Source organism: Excalfactoria chinensis, chromosome Z (assembly GCF_039878825.1).
Source record: "Excalfactoria chinensis isolate bCotChi1 chromosome Z, bCotChi1.hap2, whole genome shotgun sequence".
Lineage (NCBI taxonomy): Eukaryota > Metazoa > Chordata > Aves > Galliformes > Phasianidae > Excalfactoria > Excalfactoria chinensis.
In genome coordinates, this window is record NC_092857.1 from 21,977,413 (window position 1) to 21,996,106 (window position 18,694).

The 18,694-nt window shown below is 35.9% G+C and overlaps 1 protein-coding gene across 3 annotated transcripts in view; it reads left to right on the forward strand.

The window, feature by feature from the left end:
- The window catches only part of AP3B1 (adaptor related protein complex 3 subunit beta 1), a 146,338-nt gene that overhangs the window by 21,129 nt on the left and 106,515 nt on the right, over positions 1-18,694 (forward strand). For all 3 annotated transcript variants that reach the window (XR_011905958.1, XM_072359002.1, XM_072359001.1), the window contains exons 4-6: positions 5,719-5,814; positions 7,142-7,302; positions 9,443-9,509. Coding sequence is in view for 2 of the 3 variants with exons in the window: in XM_072359002.1 (XP_072215103.1) it covers positions 5,719-5,814; positions 7,142-7,302; positions 9,443-9,509 (324 nt within the window). In the remaining variant the exon portion in view is untranslated. The remainder of the gene's footprint in view (positions 1-5,718; positions 5,815-7,141; positions 7,303-9,442; positions 9,510-18,694) is intronic.

The following is an 18,694-nucleotide window of genomic DNA, read 5'->3' on the forward strand; positions in this document are numbered from 1 at the left end:
TTATTTTATTTTATTTTATTTTATTTTATTTTATTTTATTTTATTTTATTTTATTTTATTTTATTTTATTTTATTTTATTTTATTTTATTTTATTTTATTTTATTTTATTTTATTTTATTTTATTTTATTTTATTTTATTTTATTTTATTTTATTTTTCTCTACAATTACAGCATTAAAGAAAAAGTTCTGTATAGATTAAAGAAAGCCCATTTGGTGATTTGTTTGGGGGGAGAAACACCAACAGCTATTTATGATTTACATTATAAAAAATAATCAAATCCATATGAAACATGTTCAAAAGGGTCGATAAGAGAAAGCTTATGGAAGCATGTGGTTGCCATTAAATGCTGAGGACATAATCTCTTTGAATTGTTGTATGATTTGTGCTACAATGCATTTGAAAACATCAGTTACAGATTAACACTGAGAGAAGAGTGGAGTTAAAAACTTTCACAGAGCCTACTCCTGTACAGTACTTACAGAAATGAAGTGTTTGGGCTTTAGGATTGCAAAGTAAGATCACTTTCACTCAAGTCTCTTAAGAAATTTATGATTAGACAGTAGCTGCTGATGAAGTGTGCCAAAAATAATATTTTGTTCCACAACACTTAAGTATTGGTTCTTTTGATAACTTAATTTGGAAGAGTTATTTTAATGCTCTGCTTATTAATGTGAATGTCTGTGATCTGAGGAGATTACAAAGCAGAAGCTTTAAAATCTCAGAAAATCTTGGAAATCTGGCGGAGGGGGAAATAGGTCCCATTTTGAGGGGAGAAGCTTAACTGTTGTGCATTTTAACATCAAATCTTTGTGAGGTCTGGCTTTGAACAGTAGACCAAGCATGCAAAAGTATCATCCCGTGTGGTAGCAAGTATCTAATAATTCTGTGGAAATAAAGTGGTTTGAAGTGCTGTGAATAGAATGCATGCTGTAGTTTATCCCTTCTCTTCTGGAAATACGTACTTCAGACATCTGTTATGAGTAAGAAAAAAGTTGCTTTTTCTAAGGCTTGTGCCACTGCAGACTAGAGTTCCTGCTGTGGTGGCTTCAGAAACTGCTGTCTCACTCCACAGTACTGCAGTATAGCAAGTCACAGGCACCTGTTTTCTTCCTTATTTTACACTGATCATTAGTAAAATTCTAGTTAGTGTAATTTTATTTTAAATAAATTTTAGTTATTCAAATACTACTTTAGAAGTATTTTTTATTATGCTTTTCTTTCTTTTTCTTTCTTTTTTCTTTTTTTTCCTGAAAGCCTCTGTTTGGCTAATGCCAAATACTGTGCTCTGTAAGACAAGGAGGCATAATTGAGCGAAGGTGATAAATTCAGAATCTTTCATAATATACTGTATTTAATATTTTAGAGATTAGAGCTGTACTTCTAATAAATAGGTGATAAAAGGAAAAGTGGAAAATAATTGTCATTTTTATTATAGTTGGAAAATACTAATTGAAAATATTTTCCTCCCCTTTTAAATGTGGCTTTCAGGTAATATGAGTACTCTTAAATCCACTTTACCTTAAACCAAAGAAGAGTGCCTTGAAGTATTGTTTGAATGCTAGAATGACTCAAATTGAATAACTAGAGCTTGAATCGCTAGTCCAGTAGAGGCAGTATGCATAGCTCCAGGTTTAAAGGTACAGTAGTATTGAGGCTGAGAACGTATTCCTGATTGGAGTGCATATGTACACACATGCATGTATTTTTTTTTTCCTGTGTATATGGATATGTGCAATACAGGTACATACAACAGCTGCCACATAGATTGACAGAGGACTTGTATGAATGCAGATGCCACCAGGCAGTTCAAGAGGAAGTTCTTGAGTTTGTTCATATAGACTGTGAGTCCATCTAACTGGGTCTCCCCAGTAGCTGGCCCATAGGTACCAATCTCTTCATTTGATGGCAGTTAGATTTAGGGCCTTGAGTCTGCAGAACTACTTCTCTGGCTGGTACAGAATGCTCTGCGCATACATGCTCCCTATGTCCACCAGTAGCTACCACCCTGTAATTTTGCCCTACAGACAACTGTGTGTGTGGTGTGTGGGTGTGTGTGTGCATACAAACATACACTTGGACAGGATAACACTGGTCTCCTTATGTCTCTCCCTAAAGAGAAGACTACAGTAATGTTTCTCTTCCTAAAGCCTCCAGGCCACTTTGGTCTTTCTGGTAGTTGGACAGAACTCTTCTGGTCCACTCTCTTGCCAGCTTTTTCTGGGATGTCTCTTTTCTGTACCTGCATTTTTACCTCTGCTTGTCATGTGCTTCACCCACTTGCCAGCCAGTGCTCTGTGATTTACCTGCACTCATTTCAGTCACAGGCATGCCTCTGGCTGACACCTAGTTTCACTCACTCTCCAGTTACTCATGGGCCCTCTAACCTGTGGTTAGAGGTGATGGCATTCAGACCTTTGCTTGTTCTTGTCGCCCTTGGGGCTCTTGTGTCCCGAGACCTCACTCAACCTGGTGTTTTTTGTTGCTGGCACCAAAGGTCAAATGGCCTGTGCTCTGGTTCTGATTGCTAGCATACATTGTGTATTCAACATGAAGCTGTATGTACAGAATACTGATCAGCTGCAGGACACAGAGGATCATAGAATCATTAAGGTTGGAAAAGACCACTAAGATAATCTCGTCTAACCTTTAGTCCATCATCATCATATCCACTAAACAATGTCTCTCAGTGCCTTTTCTTGAAAACCTTCAGGGAAGGTGAGTCTACCACCTCCCTGGGCAGCCTTTTCCAATGCCTTGCCACTCCTTCTGCAAATAAAGTTTTCCTAATTTGGCCTTTGACCACTTGGGCATGCTACTGGCTTGTGTTCAGCTGAGCATCAACCAGCACTCCTGAGTTCATTTCTTTTACTGTCTTTCAACCACTCTGCCGCAAGTCTGTAGTGTTGCCTGGGGTTGCTGTGGCCAAAGTGAAGGCCCTGGAACTTGATCTTGTTAAAGATCATACAGTGGGCGTCAGCCCATCGGTCTGCCCTGCTCACGTCCCTCCATAGGGCTTTCCCATTCTCAGATTCACACTTCCTCCCAACTTGTTGTATGGAAACATACTGGGAATGTACTCAATCCCCTCATCCAGATCACTAATAAAGGTATGAAACTGAGCTGGCCTCAGTGCTGACCCCTGGGGAGCACACCAGTAGCTGATTGCCAGCTGACTACAACTTCTTTCATCACCACCACCGCTCTCTGTGCCCAATCGTCCAGCCAGTCCTTTTTACCCCTTATTTCTCTATTTTTACCTACTGACTGTGTTCCAAGTCACACTGAAGCCCCTTCATTCCCATGCCATAGAGCATCTCATAACTCTTGTAAAGTCCTAAAGTACTCTTCATCATATAACATGTCCCATGCCCTTAGGCTGCAATACTGTTCAACTTGAATGAAAGGTGCTCCTGATGGGTTTCACTCCTGGACCCTGTGGCTGAGAAGATTCTTGCAGGGACCCAAAAGGGTGTACCTTCTTTGGAGCCCTAAGTTTGTATTTTCTTTTTCTCCTTGGAGATGTGTTGAAGGTTCCTGTCATGGATTTGATCTAGGCAGGTTATTATTCTGCTGCTTCTCATTATATTGTCTCTCTGTTCTCCCTTGTATGTGTGAAGATAATGTTTAATCGCATAAACCTTATTTACTATTCGTTGTTTGTGTTAGTATTTTTGTGATTGTTTTATTATGTTTTAAATCGAATAATTATATAATCACATTTTCTCTGTGCAGTGGTCAAAATTCCACCATTTGTTGGTGAAAACGTTTATGTGGGAGGAGGAGACTTAGACAGAAAAGAGATCAGGGCATTTAGAAAAGACAACTTACTAACCTTTTTAAATAATTAAATTGGCAAATTTAGGTCACTGTAACTAGACAGAGCTAACCACTTCAGGGTCTCAGATGACCTTTCATGATTCAGTTTTTAGGATGCTCTGAAATTTCTAGAAATTACTTGGAGTGAGTTCGGTCAGATTGAATGGGGCTCTGAGCAACATGATCTAGCTATAGATGTCCCTGTTCATTGCAAGGGAGCTGGACTAAATGACCTTTAAATGTCACGTCTAACTCAAATGATTCAAAGATTCTATGATCTTGTCAGTGTTTTCTGAAACAATTTTTGTCTTTTTTTTCCCCCATCTTTAACTCTGACAGGAACTTGCCTATACAGACTGCTACAACACAGAAGTATAAATGTATATCAGTTTTTCTTGAATGGTTTTCCTGACCAAAAAAGGCTGCTGTGTTTTTTTGTTTGTTTGTTTGTTTGTTTTGTTTTTAATTTTTCTTTAAATCTGTGCTGAGTGCTCTGATATAACAGAATGGAGGTGAAGAAGCACTAAAACATACTCATTTGGCTTAAGGGCATCTTATTGTTTTACAGAAGTGCCTTGTGATTTTTGTTTTTGTAAGTATATACTGACCTTAACTTGATTATGTGCATCATGTCATGCATTGTGAGGATGCAAAAAGTGACCTAATAAACAATTGGTGGTATAGAACAAAAATAAGTCTTGGTCAATACCTCATGGAGTTTGATGTGTTTGTATTGACAAACTAATTAATCAAATCTGCCTATGTTCCTCAAGCTTAATGTGCCCGTGTTATGATTAGTTTCATAGAAAGGAGCATTTTAACATTGAATGAAGGTAAATGATAGAAGAACAGTGTAGTCACGAAGCTGTAAGGGCTACCATTTCTAGTCACAGAGTGGATTCAGGGAAAGGAGGCTATCTTTGCACACCTGCAGTCATTCAGTGCGTAGGCCTCTTGTGGTCAGTGTTGATTGCAGTTTGTCTGTAGCAGAACAGCAAATAATTTGGTGTCGTATAACCTTCTGTGATTTAATATTCTGCTTTTTGCCAGAACTGGCACAAAGATGCGTCTTCTGATAGCAATGGTAATTATAGCACAGCTGTAGTTGAGGGTCTTGAAGAGTTTTCCATTATAAGCCCCAAGAGTCAGTTGAAGTTGTCCAATGTAAAAAATATTATCCCCGCTTCCTTGACTTATAGCAGCTATGAGGGGGTAAAGTGAATTAAATTGAATATCTGCCTCCCCCAAAGTTATACTGCGGTTTTTTTACTCTTTGAACACTACATCTCTCGTAATATATATAAACTTATATTGGTCACATCTTTTTAATGTTTTGAGCCATGCAAAGGCAGATCTAATGCCTTTGCTTTTCTCCAAGACGTAGTCAGAAGTGTGTTTTTAATCAGAATTAAACCACACAAACTACCACTCATCAGCTTGAAGTTATATTCTATTTCAAATGTGTAAAATAATTGATTTTGAGTTTCAGGGTAAAATGTGCTTGTTTAAACCGTGGTTACCAAGGATTTCACCCAATCTATTTTCCCTGAGAATGTATTAGCAGTTCTCACATGGTCAGTTGGCACATGGTAGCTTCTTAAGATACTGAAGTCTTTATAAACCTGTTAGTAATATAAAACAGTACTTTGTATTGTTAGTCTTGATCTGACTATCTCATAAATTAAGTAATATTCAGCACCTCAGGTAATTTTTATTAAAGGTATTACATTAAGCCATAGGACATCTGAGAAGCGTGTGGATATTCCAGTGATGCTATTAACTTTTCCTTCAAAAAATACAAAAAAGATGAAACTGCGCAGTCTAGGGCTTAGATTTGCAGAATTCCAAAACTTTCTTGTAATAATCTTGTAATAACGTTCTTTGTGTTTTCATTTTCAGATAAAAAAGCTTGTGTATGTTTATCTGATGCGATATGCAGAAGAACAGCAAGATTTAGCATTGTTGTCCATCAGTACTTTTCAGCGTGCTTTGAAAGTGAGTGACTGTGAAATAGCGTTTTTAGAATGCCATTTTTCTTTCCAAATTAACTTATGTATATAGAAAGAAGACCCTATTATAACTGAAGCCCCCTGTTTCTTTTAGCTTGTGTAAGAGATGTTTATATACAAGAGAGAAATATAATGTAAGGAAGATAGTGCTTCCATTACAATATGCAATGTGCTTATTTTAATATAAAGTGTTGACAAAGCCTTTTGTACTGGTTTGCTTCTGATTTGCATCACAACATGGTATGGGATTAGAGAGCAGAAGTCAGTATTGCCCTTAAAGTATGACTTTTGAGGTTTAGAAAGGTCTCTTATATCTGTACCAATGATTGTAGCCAGAATTTATGATCAGAGGATGTTGAGGTTTTGTTTTTTTTTTTCCTTACATTCTTCTACTAAAGCTATTCTAGATTTATTCTGTGTATTCAAACTCGTGCTTAATGGACTAGGTTTTCATAGCTGTTCTTCAAAGTACAGTTACTTTGTGGTATTTTTGTGTCTCCAACCTAACCTTAGCATTATAAAGAAGGACATATCCTGGAATGAAAGAAGAAAGGGTAGAAAGCGAAGGAGGTTTCAAAACATTTGTCCTTCAGGTTTTACACATTCTTAAGAAAAATAGTTTTGTTACTGATTTGGATTATATCTTCCAGCTAGGAATAAAAGTGAGTGTTTACTTAGAAAGAATTTGAGTGGAAGTGTCACAGCTAAGAACCACATTTAAATTTGCTAGAAGTTATGTTTAAGTAATAAAACTAAGTTGTTGTTTTCAGAATATCTGAATTCCAGATCATTAAATAAAATGCTAGTCTTTTGTAATGGAAAGTAAATGATGCTACAGATTTTATTTTATTTTATTTTTCTCATTAAAAGTTTATTGCAAGAAGTTTGACACATTTACTTGTTGGTGTGGCTTTAAGTTGCAGGTCTGACTTATGGCAAGATAAATTTGGGTGCTTTAATCTTGTAATGACTTGTGTTGGAAGGGACCTCTAAGATCACCTAATTCCAGCCTGCCCTACTACAGTCAGGGTAGCTGACCATGATCTCAAGCACTGGCTGCACAGAGCCCCATCCAGCCTGGACTTGAACACCTCTAGGGATGGGGCATGCGCAGCTTCTCAGGGCAGCCTGTTCCAGTACTGCACTGTGCTCTCAGTGAAAAATTTCCCCTTTAGTTTAAATTAAATCTCCCTTCTTTTAGTATAAAACTTTTTCCCCTTGGCCCCTTAAATATGCCCTTACTAGGGTAAACACTCCAAGATTTAATTGTATGTTTCTTAATTTTATTTTTCCCTTTCTCTCCCATTTTTTAGGACCCTAATCAGTTAATCCGTGCAAGTGCTCTCAGAGTTTTATCTAGTATCCGTGTGCCAATTATTGTTCCTATTATGATGCTTGCTATTAAAGAAGCCTCTTCTGATTTATCTCCTTATGTGAGGAAGAATGCAGCCCATGCAATCCAAAAACTGTACAGGTAAGTTATTCTGAAAAATACTGAGAAGTGTTTTTACAGATCATTATGGGTTCTGCTTAGTAAAACTGTTGTGGATGTTGTGTGTGTCCCAGATGTATATCAGATCTATTCTTTTAGAAATGTAGAACACACATAGATTCAATCACTCAGCTGATTCGATTGGAATTTAGACACCTTTGAATTGTTTTTCCCTAGTTGCTACAGAAAAGGTTTTCATATTCTCAATAATTTATAAGTAATGTATCTACTGTTTGCTGCTCTTTGGAAAGTCAGAGTACTATGAGAATACACTGCTGTGTATTTAAAATGTCTTCATGAACATTTGAAAATAAAATTCTGTTCTGTTTTAATATCCTTTTTTTAATTTTTTTCTTACTGGTGGATGAGCTTTATATTTTTTTCTCCATTATTCTACGTTACATTCTTGTATAAGTTCAAAGTGTTTCGTTTGATGAGAGTTTTTATATAGTTGTAACAAATACAAGTACTGCATGTGTAGTGACACAATGCTGAATAGTTTATTATTGATACAGTAACATGATAAGTATGAAAATATATAAAAGAGAAACTGATGCAGTATTTTCTGCTTTTTAACAAGCCTGTTACCATAATCACTGTAGCAACTCAGAATGCAAGATCTGTTTTTACCATCTGTATCTTTCATCTTGAAGGCATTCACGTTGGTTTGCAATACAGACGACAAAATAATGCTTCCTAATAGCAATTCTATATGTGCAAATCCATCTCTTCCACATCCTCCTTTTCCCTCTTCAGAAATCCTTCTTGTGGAAGATCTCTTACAAAGAAGAGGGTAGTGGCTTACTCATCTGCAGGCAATAAGATCTGTACCTCTCGTGGTACAGATGATGAGTTTGGTTTCTTGGCTGTAAGGTTGATGGTTTTTTTCATGACAGCCTTGTGAAGAGCCTGGGCAGGGGTTCCCTCTGTAGGGTCTTTTTTACAGTGAGTGCTCTCATCTGATGGCCTTGGGAGTAGCTGGGTCAGGATGTTACCAGTTTCAGTCACCTGCCATCTCTCCATCTCTCTGTGAACATGCAGACATGTCTGCTGTCACATAAGCCAGCAAAAGGATTTTTCAAGTCCCTGCTGTTTAAGTAATGTTCTTTCTTTTAGCAGAAAGGGCCTGTATATTATAAAGTTTCAGACTGTTGTAGCTGCACAGTCCACCTTACCTGCAGTAGAATAAGCTTCACTGTTACCTGTGAGCAGGGTAGAAACTAGCGGTTGAGTAAAGCCTTTGATGTGGTACCCCACAAAATCCTTCTCTGTAAATTGGATAGATATGTATCTGATGGGCGAACTGTGAGATGGGCAGAGTGACCAAGGGTGACTGCTGCCTGACCAACCTGGTGGCCTCCTGTGCTGGCATAAGTGCATCGTGGACAAGGGAAGAGCCACTGATGTCATCTGTCTGGACTTCAAGAAGGTCTTTGATACAGACCCCATAACCTTCTTCTCTTTGATTTGGAAATATATGGATTTGACTGAGCAACATCGCTAATATGTTGGCTTTTCTTCCTATTTCTTGTGGTTTAAGTGAGCAGTTAGCTGACATCTCCCAACCTTTTGTATACAACCCTACTGCCCATTGAGAATCAGCCAGGAGAGAATCAGAAAAAAACAAAAAGGTAGAACATGTAGGTTGAAATAAAAAATACTAGCCTGCCAACAAATGCCCAGCTGATCCCCAAGCAGTGACTGCCACCTGACCAACTCCCTTCAGTTTTATTGTTGTTTTTATATTATACCTTATAGTATGGTATATCTCTTTGGCCAGTTAAGGTCAGCTGTCCCGGTTCTGTGCTCTGTCAGCTCCTTGTGCCACCAGTACAAGACAAGATAAGCAAAAATAAGTTTTTTATCTTTGTTGCACTGCTTAAGTGTGAACTAAAAATTACAAAGGTTACATTTCTTTGATTCATATTAATATTTCATGCTGAACTTTTTCTCAGACATGAGATTTTGGAATTGGTTCTTTGAATTACTTGATTTTTCTGCAAGTAGATTCTTCAACACGTTTGGTTCCCAGCTTGCATCTACATGGCAAGAAAGCTAACCTTTCTTAAATTTCTGATATTTCTAACCAAATATCTAAAACAATATTTTTTTTTCCTTCTAGTCTTGATCCAGAGCAAAAGGAAATGTTAATTGAAGTGATAGAAAAGCTGTTGAAGGATAGAAGTACGGTAAGACAAGAGTTACTATTACATATATATGTATATGCTGTGTATGTGTGAATGTGTGTATGTATGTATTTAAGTTTATATATTTAAACTATATATATGTATATTATAAATATGTAAGTATTTGTAGATATTTGAAGAGTTATATCACGTACAGTTGAATGACAGCCTGAGGAATATTTTTCCTGAAGCCTTATTGATATGTCTTTGTATGCTTGAAAATTGAAGCATTATTGTGTATCTATTGTATTATATTGTGAACGTGATAATGATCATTTCCTTTTACAAGTCTGGTAATTTTTCTGACATTTTGGGTATTCTTAATCTAGTTCCTTATTACTGGTTGTTTTTGTTTTGTGTATGCTTTTTTTTTTTTAAAAAAAAAACTTAGTTTAAAAAATGAAAATTTTATAATTATATGAATAAGTGTGCAAGTGTATTTGTATTTTTTTCAATGAGATATTAACTGGATCAGGTCAATTTGTGATATTATAAGAATGGCTTACTTCTGTGTAATACACAGTATACCTTTTGAAGTCTGTGGTGTGCTGTGCACTTGTTTGTCCTTGCAAATATTTCCATTTCCTCCGTGGTAAGTAAAATTGATGTCCTCTGACAATTTACAATTTACAATTAATTTTCACAAGTCTAGGTCAGAAAGGTAATTGAGCAAGGAGTCAAAAGACAGACTTCAAATATAAAACAGGGATGTAAATTAAAACACTTCTCTTGTTCATTTTCAAATCACTAATGTGTCGAATGTAATGTTTTTGACTAAATGAAAGCATTGCTAGGTACAAGCGAGTTGCTTCATATACCATTAGTCCCTATTACTATGTTGGCTTTTTTTCTGTTTTTAAATGTCAGATTTTACTGTTTACATGTAATGTTAGTCTCCTATTACTAAGGTAATATACAGTATGTTGTTCTAGCACAGTCCAGATGTCCAGGACAAAAATGGTGTCAACCTCTAATAGACATCTCACAACTTCCACTGAAGGGTTGCTGAAAGAAGAGTGTCAGAGCTTAATGGCTCAGCAGGCAGTAAATCAGTTAGTTAGTTCTCCTGGCTGCATCCATGCTTGACCTGTACTCATTTGTCAGAGACCTTTGTGCTTCTGTGGAGTTGCCCCCAGTGGTTCTTTGTGTATTTTCTTTTTGTGGTTCATGCTCTTGGTGTGCATGCAATCTGTGAATGTGAGATTAGATTTTGTGTACCTGTGGAGGCTAAAGGGACAGAGAAGCCATCATTGTTTCTTCTTATTGCTGATGGCAAGAAAACAAAATTCTTGAATTTCCATAGCCCCCATTACTTAAGTTAAAAACCAAGGTACCTGACAAGTAGTCATTTATACATTAATTTTAATGAAATATTAGAACGTCCCAAATTTTTTTCTCTTTTTCTCAGTGGCTAATCTTGACACTTGGAGATGTTTACAGGGGAAACTAGTCATCACTGCTTGATATATGCCATAATTCTGGCGCCTTTGTAACACTGAATAATAGACGTTGTATTTAAGAATACCAGCTGAAGCAGTAGTTACAGCTGTACTGTTTTTTCTCCAGCATGTTCAGGAATTTAAGAATGATAATCTGTATTTTGGTTGTCTGGGCCTTTTCAGAAAAGCTTCTTTGGAGATACAATGTCATAACTGCTGAAGTGTTTTTATCCTTGTGATTGTACTTGATGCCTTCTCTAACAAGGCCTGATTCCAGCTTTGGCTGACATTTCTGCTTTAGAAGTTTTACTTTTTTTTCAAAAGGCAGTATGAAAAATTCCAGAAAGGAGCAATACAGATCTGCTTTTGGAATTTTGATTCAGAGCTGCTTCACAGTTTGTTCTGATTTAAGAGGAACCTATCTCTGTTTACTGCTTGTTCGTTTGTTTTCAGTAAGAGCAGTCTAGCACAGAAAAGCTCCAATTTAAGTAGTCATTTCTTATCATATTCCACTGAATGTTCCCAGGAAAACTCCAAATTTATTTACAAAGTACACATGAGCACTAACAGGCATGGAGTATTGTCCGCCTCTGTAGGAAGCCTGTTTCAGTGTCTGACCACCCTCACAGTACAAAAATGTTTCCTAATGCTCAGTGTGCCTGGTATCTCTGTGCCATTCCCATCCTGCTTCTCCTCCTGAGGGAGCTACAGGGAGCACTGAGGTCCTCTTGGCCTCCCCTTCTCTGGGCCTGGCAATCCATATGTCCTCAGCTTCTCATTAGAGGACATGCCTTCCTGCCTTGTCACCAGATTTGATGCCTTTGCTGAATACTCCCATCTGTGCCTCCAGTCTATCTAGATCTCTTTGTAAGGCCTCCTGTCCCTCCAGGGTGTCCACAGCACTTCCCAGTTCAGTATGATCAGCAGACTTGCTGAGGATGGAATCCAGCCATGTGGTTGTCCTCACTTAAAGTTATTTAAGTAGTTTACATAATCTTATGTAAGTTACTTTGTAAGTGTTAATAAAACCTTAAATAGCTTAAATAAACTTAACTAGTTTGGACAGTCTTCCTTACGTTTTGTAAGAGAATCTAGATTTCATATTCTTCGGATGCAAGAAAGAGGTCTTTGCTAGAGCTCCTAGAAAATTGCTAGATTTGTCTGCACAAGACTTCTTTGGGAAACTGAGCTTTAGAAAAAGATAATTTTGCTATAGGCATAAGAATTTCATCTGACTGATGACATTTTTCAGGCTTTTTTGTAGCTTCCCTTGCCTGTTCGATAGTGAGTTTGCCTGAGATTTGGAGTGTAGTAATGTGGAACTCAAACCATGAGTTTACTTGACACTAATCTTTGAGGTCCTGCAATGCATGTACACAGAAATTGTTCCCTTGTATCAATATTGTCATCTCCGGTTAGCTGTATTCTAATACAAGCAGATTAAGATCATAATAGTACTTCATTAAATAGCATCTTTACTCAGTTGGGAGAATCCTAGTGACTGGGAACTGTTGAATTTTGGTGGGACTTTTCTTTTGTTTGTTTGTTTGTTTTTGTGTTGGCTTTTTTCCCCTGATGGGAGTGTGTCACAGTGCCACTAACAAAGTGTCAGGTTAATTTTGTCATTTCTATATACTTAAGGACCAGTCATCATTAGATAAACACAGTGTCTTTTATATTTAATATCTAGATGAGAGAAATAGATGCATATGATTTTTGTTGTTGTTATTCAGTTTGTTTTAGGTATGGCTGGAAGAGGATTGTAATTTTAAATTTAATGTCGCATAACAGATGAATGTTTGGTTCAAATGATGCTTGAGAATTCTCTTTATAAAAAGGAAAAATACAAATACACATTTGTTTTCCTTTCTATAAATATCTGAATTTGCACAGTGGTTTTAAAACTTACCAGCATAATGTCTATGTTAAAATGAGACTGAATAGCTACTAAACATAAGATGCCTCTAAATTTATGTAAAACAAATTTCTTCAAAGAGAAAATGCTATTGTGAATTATTAGTGCAGCTTATGTTGCATAGAAAAGGCAAAATGTATTTAAATTAGTTGCAGTCATTTCACATTTGAAGTAGAAAGATACTATCTAGATGGGATTTTTACTACAGTAGAATTGAACTGTTTTATCAGACTCTACAAAATGTGTTCATTTGTTAGGTCTCAATCAGCAGTAAATTTTTTATATAAGCTGAGGTAAGCAAAACTTAAAATGGCGCGAGATCCAACCTTAACCCAGCACTTAATTAATATTTCTGTTGACATAAATGGAAGATCAATGTACTCCTTAAATGACTTAACATAAAGATACAATTAAAACCCAACCTCTCTGTTAATCTAATTTGGAAAGAAAAATAAATAAATCAAGTGCAAATCATCAGTAACATAATCTCAATGTGATAACTGAACAAGTAAGTTCTCACATATAACTCTTCACTACTTTTACCTTCTCCCTCACCAGCTTTTCTGGGCTTACTGAACACAGCTCTGGGCTGACAGTGGTTTGCCTGTAGCTGACCACTGTGTTCTGTTGAACTATAGCTCCGTTCTGTTTCCACACCTACATGTAAACTGACAGTATTTTTTAATGACAAAGGAGCTTAGTGCAGCATGTTGCTAAGAATAGAATTCAGTAGAACAACAACATCAATATGTTGTTTTAGATCTTAAATATTTTTATTTAGCTCTATCAAAGAATCAGTTTTTACTCCCTGGAGTGAACTGTATGTGTGTTGGGACCAGCAGGGTACCAGTATGTGGATGGAGCTGGAGGCAATAAATGCAACTTCATGTTTATTCTTATTGGTAGTTCATAAAATCCCCACAGAGCCTGTAGCTTTAGTATAACCAAGGTGTATCAACAAAGCTTTGATTTTTTTTAATTTTTTTATTTTTTACCAACATATTTAATTTTTAAACAGATATTGTAATAAACAGATTTAAAAATAAATTAAACTGAGTTCTGTTTTACTTTTCCATTTACATAAAAAGTACATCAAATTCTGATAAACAAGTAGAACAGCAGGAACATCTGCTTTATTTTTCTAGTATCACGAAGCATCTGATATGATTTTATGTAGAAATGAAGATAGGGACACATTTCTTTATGCTAAAGTGACACCTTTTCAGAAATTAATAGAGCTAATGAAGTAGGTGTGAAGGAGTAAGTGGTCGTTTATTTATTTATTTATCCATTTATTTAGATTGTTTGTTTCTAAATGATTTCACTCTGGTTTTCCTCATTATTTTTCTCAGTTTCTTAACAAGCGTGCTATTCTAGTTTTGAGATAAACAGTTTGAGGCAGGATTTGTTGCTCAGTTTGCTTTTGGCATGCTGTGAAGGACTGTAGAACTACATTCTGTTTGTAGCTAAGTTATTTTATAACTGATTTTTGTAAGCAGTGTTGGAAAAACAAAATCAAGTGCACTGATGATACCTAACCTACCTAATAATTTTAAACATTCATACTGATATTGAGATGGAATCATACCCATTGGTTTAGCCTTTTAGATAAAGAACTTCCTGCTTATTTAGTTTGGACTGAGGAATGTATCTCAAAGTTGCTCATCTGTAGAAGGCAGTGTGTAGACCTGCTGCTGCGATGTAATTGTGTGGATGATGAGTGTCCTAAAAATGTCTAGATTTTTTCCATTGTTTTTGATCTGGTTTTATTTGGTTTGAACAAATGCCTCTTTGATACAAGGGATGTTTTTACGATACTTCTATAAAATATAAATATGTATATGCTGCATTGTGAAAATGATTTTGTTCAGCCACATCCAGGGAATGGGATTAGTATGGCTGCATGTATTATGTTATATATCATAACTGTTGATATTGTAGCTTTTTTTTTTCTGGGACCAGGTAGTGTATTGACTGCAGTACTACCCCTGAACACCTCTAGAATGAAGGATATTGGAGAGAAATTTCAAAACATGTTGGTAAAACTTATGGTACTAACGCACTCCAGAAACTTCTGTTGTGAAGAAATTCTGCATAGGTTAGAGATAAGATTTTAAGTGAAGCCTGCCAGTAAATTACTTTACTACATGGAATTTATTTATTCCCAGTAAGGATTTGCAATATTGTATTCCCCTTTAATTAGAATATCCTCATCACAATGTATTAATTCTAACTTTTAGACTAATTGTTCAATTCCCATGTGAAAATTTACTTCTAAATGTAACACATTTTGGTATGTATTCTGCTCGAGGAGTAAAAAGTCCTTAAATATATGTGTGAGTGTTGAGATACATTTTACAGACTGCATAGTTACTAGATGAAGCATGGATTCCTGAAACGTGAGACCTCTAACATTAAAAAATCATGCTTGGAATTGGTGATGGCTTTGCTATGAGGATCTTAATCTTTTAAACTAAAGCAATGCCATTGCAGATAACGGGGGGAAGAAAACTGAGGTCTACTGTTCAAATGTAGGCTTCTGTTAATAAGTTAGTGTTTTGGTTTAAAATCAAAATGTATGTCTGAGACATTGTTTTTCTAACTTATTGATTTAATGTTGGTAAAAGCTTTACTCCTTCAGAAAAAAAAATTACTGGCTTTGTGCAGATGTTTTGTTGTGATAGATCTATTATCCCACTATTAGAAGATAAATGACTGATCTTTTCCAGTTTCTGTGCCTCCAGAAAATTGAAATAAGAAGGGGGATATCATTTGGGCTGTATGATTAGGGCAGGTGGGGTAGCCATTAATTTAAGAGAGAAGAATCTTGGCAGCATAGGCCAACTTGCACTATATTATCAATCAAACCTCGATGTACTTCTTGTGATGACCCAGCACTCTCAGGTTTTCGCAGCATTAATTAGAATTCATGACAAAATAGATGCAAGGAAACATTTTGTACCCTTCATAATTTTATAGAAAATTTATTGTTATTAGAGGAACCATTTGCTTAGTGTGATTTTTTTCATTACCAGCTTGTCAACTAGCATAGATAATCTGGAGAAAATATGAACTCCATAGATTGGGTGTCACTTTTGTTGATGGTTCATGTAGTTTACCTTGGAGCACAGCTAATGGCTGAAGTTCATAGCAACAGCACAGAAAAATGTGGCAACCAGTGGAAGACAAATGAAGCATGCTTATTGCTTTAATATAAAAAATACATAAATAGAAAGCAGCATGTGAGTTTGATGAGCTCATTCCTAGTTTTGTTGGAGTGATTTATATTTTATCCTTACACAAAAAGCCACTATTGACACAGTGAGATGGAAATTAACTGACTGTTTTTTGGAAACTAATATTTTTCAGTTTTATATTCTGATTGGATCATTTTGTTTTAATTCTAAATATTTTTATGGAATATTGAGCATTTAATAAACAGATATTATAAGCTGTTCTTGGTGTTTAGATGTATAGTGGGATCATACTATTGGGGTAACAGTATCAGAATAGAGTCATATTAAGAAAACAGTGGGAAATCCTCTCGCATAAATCCTCTAGCTACAACATCCATTTTCTATTTATTTAAATTATTACCTTTTTTTTTTTTTTTTTTTTTTTTTTTTTTCCCCACTTAAAATGAAAACCTTCATTGAGGAAAATGCAATTATAAGAGCAGGGTGTTAAGTAATGTGTGTTGTATGGTAATTCTAAAACCATAGGCTCACTAAAGGAATAAAATTCTTGTTCATCCAGTGCACCTCTTGCATCCCATAATGAATGTTCAAATTTTTAATATTTTTAAGTGTTCTCACTGTAAAATGGAGTGGGTTACGGGTGTGCATGGAAATAAATAAATAATTTAAATTCCTGTGTTTCAGTATGGTTGGCTATTTCTTTGTATTCGGTTGTGTCTTTCACCCAGTAGCAGAGCTTTCTAAAATACTGTGCTGTACTTACGAGATGATACAGGTTGTCTGCTCACTGTTGCTGCTTCCACTCTTGCAAAAGGAAGGCACAGTTTATTCTGCATCACCTCCCTGTCCCAGCATAAATTTTAGAACTTTCTTCCAGCCCATTAATTGCAAAGGAACTGACAAGTCTGTGGCTCTCCAGAATTGGTGGACTGCTGAAAATGGAACAATCACTGTTCCATTCTCAAAGAAAGAGGGAATGAATATATACTTAATCTTTTGGTAAAACAGCTCGGTTTAAATTGATTTAGGAATCTATTTTAGGTGTCTATTCGGCCTTCAGTTGTGTTGTTTAGATCTTTTAAGGCTGAACACAAATAAAGCTTTCAAAATATATTTAAATAGAAATGGAGTACAGCACTAGTAGCAGCAGAAAGCAAGGTAGCTGTGCTAGAACTCGTCAGACACCAGCATCTCTATTGTCCTTCACCTGTGAACCTAAAATGTCTAAATATTAGGCTGCAAATATTTTTGCACTCATAAATCTGTGCGTCTCCTTTCCCACCCTCCTTTTCTTCTTTTGTATTTCAAACACATCAAGAGACACTACACTGTGTGGAAGTGTGGGATATCCGTAATAACAGAGTCTATGGGTTAGTGGGGAAAAAAAAAGTCTCTGGAGACTCAAAGTGCCAACACACTATCACACTGAAGTGCTTTATCACACTGTCTTTTGCCTAGAGCTGACCACTGTGTTGTGTTGAGCTGTATATCCATTCAGGTTCCACACCTAAATGTAAACTCGCCGTATTTTTTAATGACAAAGGAGCTTAATGTAGCGGGTTGCTGAGAAGAGAACTCAATAGAACAGCAACATCAACTTACTGTTTTTTGTTATGCAGCAAAACTATAGAATTATTTTAGATGTTAAATGTTTTTATTTAGCTCTATCAAATCATCAGATTTTTCTTCAAAGAATGAATTGTATACATGTTGAGACCAGCAGGTACCAGTATGTGGATGGAGCTGGAGGCAATAAATGCAACTTCACGTTTATTCTTATTGGTAATTCATAAAATCCCCACAGAGCCTGTAACTTGTTTAGCATAATAGCAAGACTATATTCTGAGCTGTTTTCTTTCAATTGTAATGTTGGGCACATACTAATAAACCAAATGTCAGCCAAATACAGGGAGAAAAATGTAACATATGAATATCATTGTATTTAATATTTCTCAAAAAGTACCATTTCAATAAACTGCACTCCTATTTAATTGCTTACTTTAAGTCATTGGGGAAATTTTAGAGGTTGAAATGCAGATCCCCAGTGCTCAGATAGAATATGACATTAATTTGCTGCCAGAAGGCTATACTGCATGCATGCCAACTGCATACATATCAGCTGCTTCATATAAAGTCTCATCATCTTACTTACTTGACTTAACATGTACTTTGACACAAAACAAATCTTAATTAAAGCATTAGAGAAAAAAAAATAATAATTCTAGGCACACAATGACATGTCTCTGTAACACACAGTCAGATTCGGTGGCTTTCCTGCAGCTGAAGTAACTTCTTGCTGCCTAAAATTAAACAGCAACCAGATTAGGGATTCCCTTTCTTTATTTTTGAAAGAAATAAGCAAAACCCTGTAAGAATATTTGAATAATCTTGAAAGTGTTAGAACATTGAGAATCTATTCCATTGCTTGTGAAAACAAAGCTGTGTTTATAATCATACTCCCTATGAGAACCTCTGCGTGTATATAAAGATTCAATTCTTACGGGATCAAAATATTTAAGGTCATAGCATGGCATAAGTTATCCATTTCTGTAACTTTAAAACTCTGTGTTTTTGTTTCTTTTAAGTGTGGAAAACATGCCGAAATTCTTGTACTCTGTGAGGAAAAGCGTTAATATA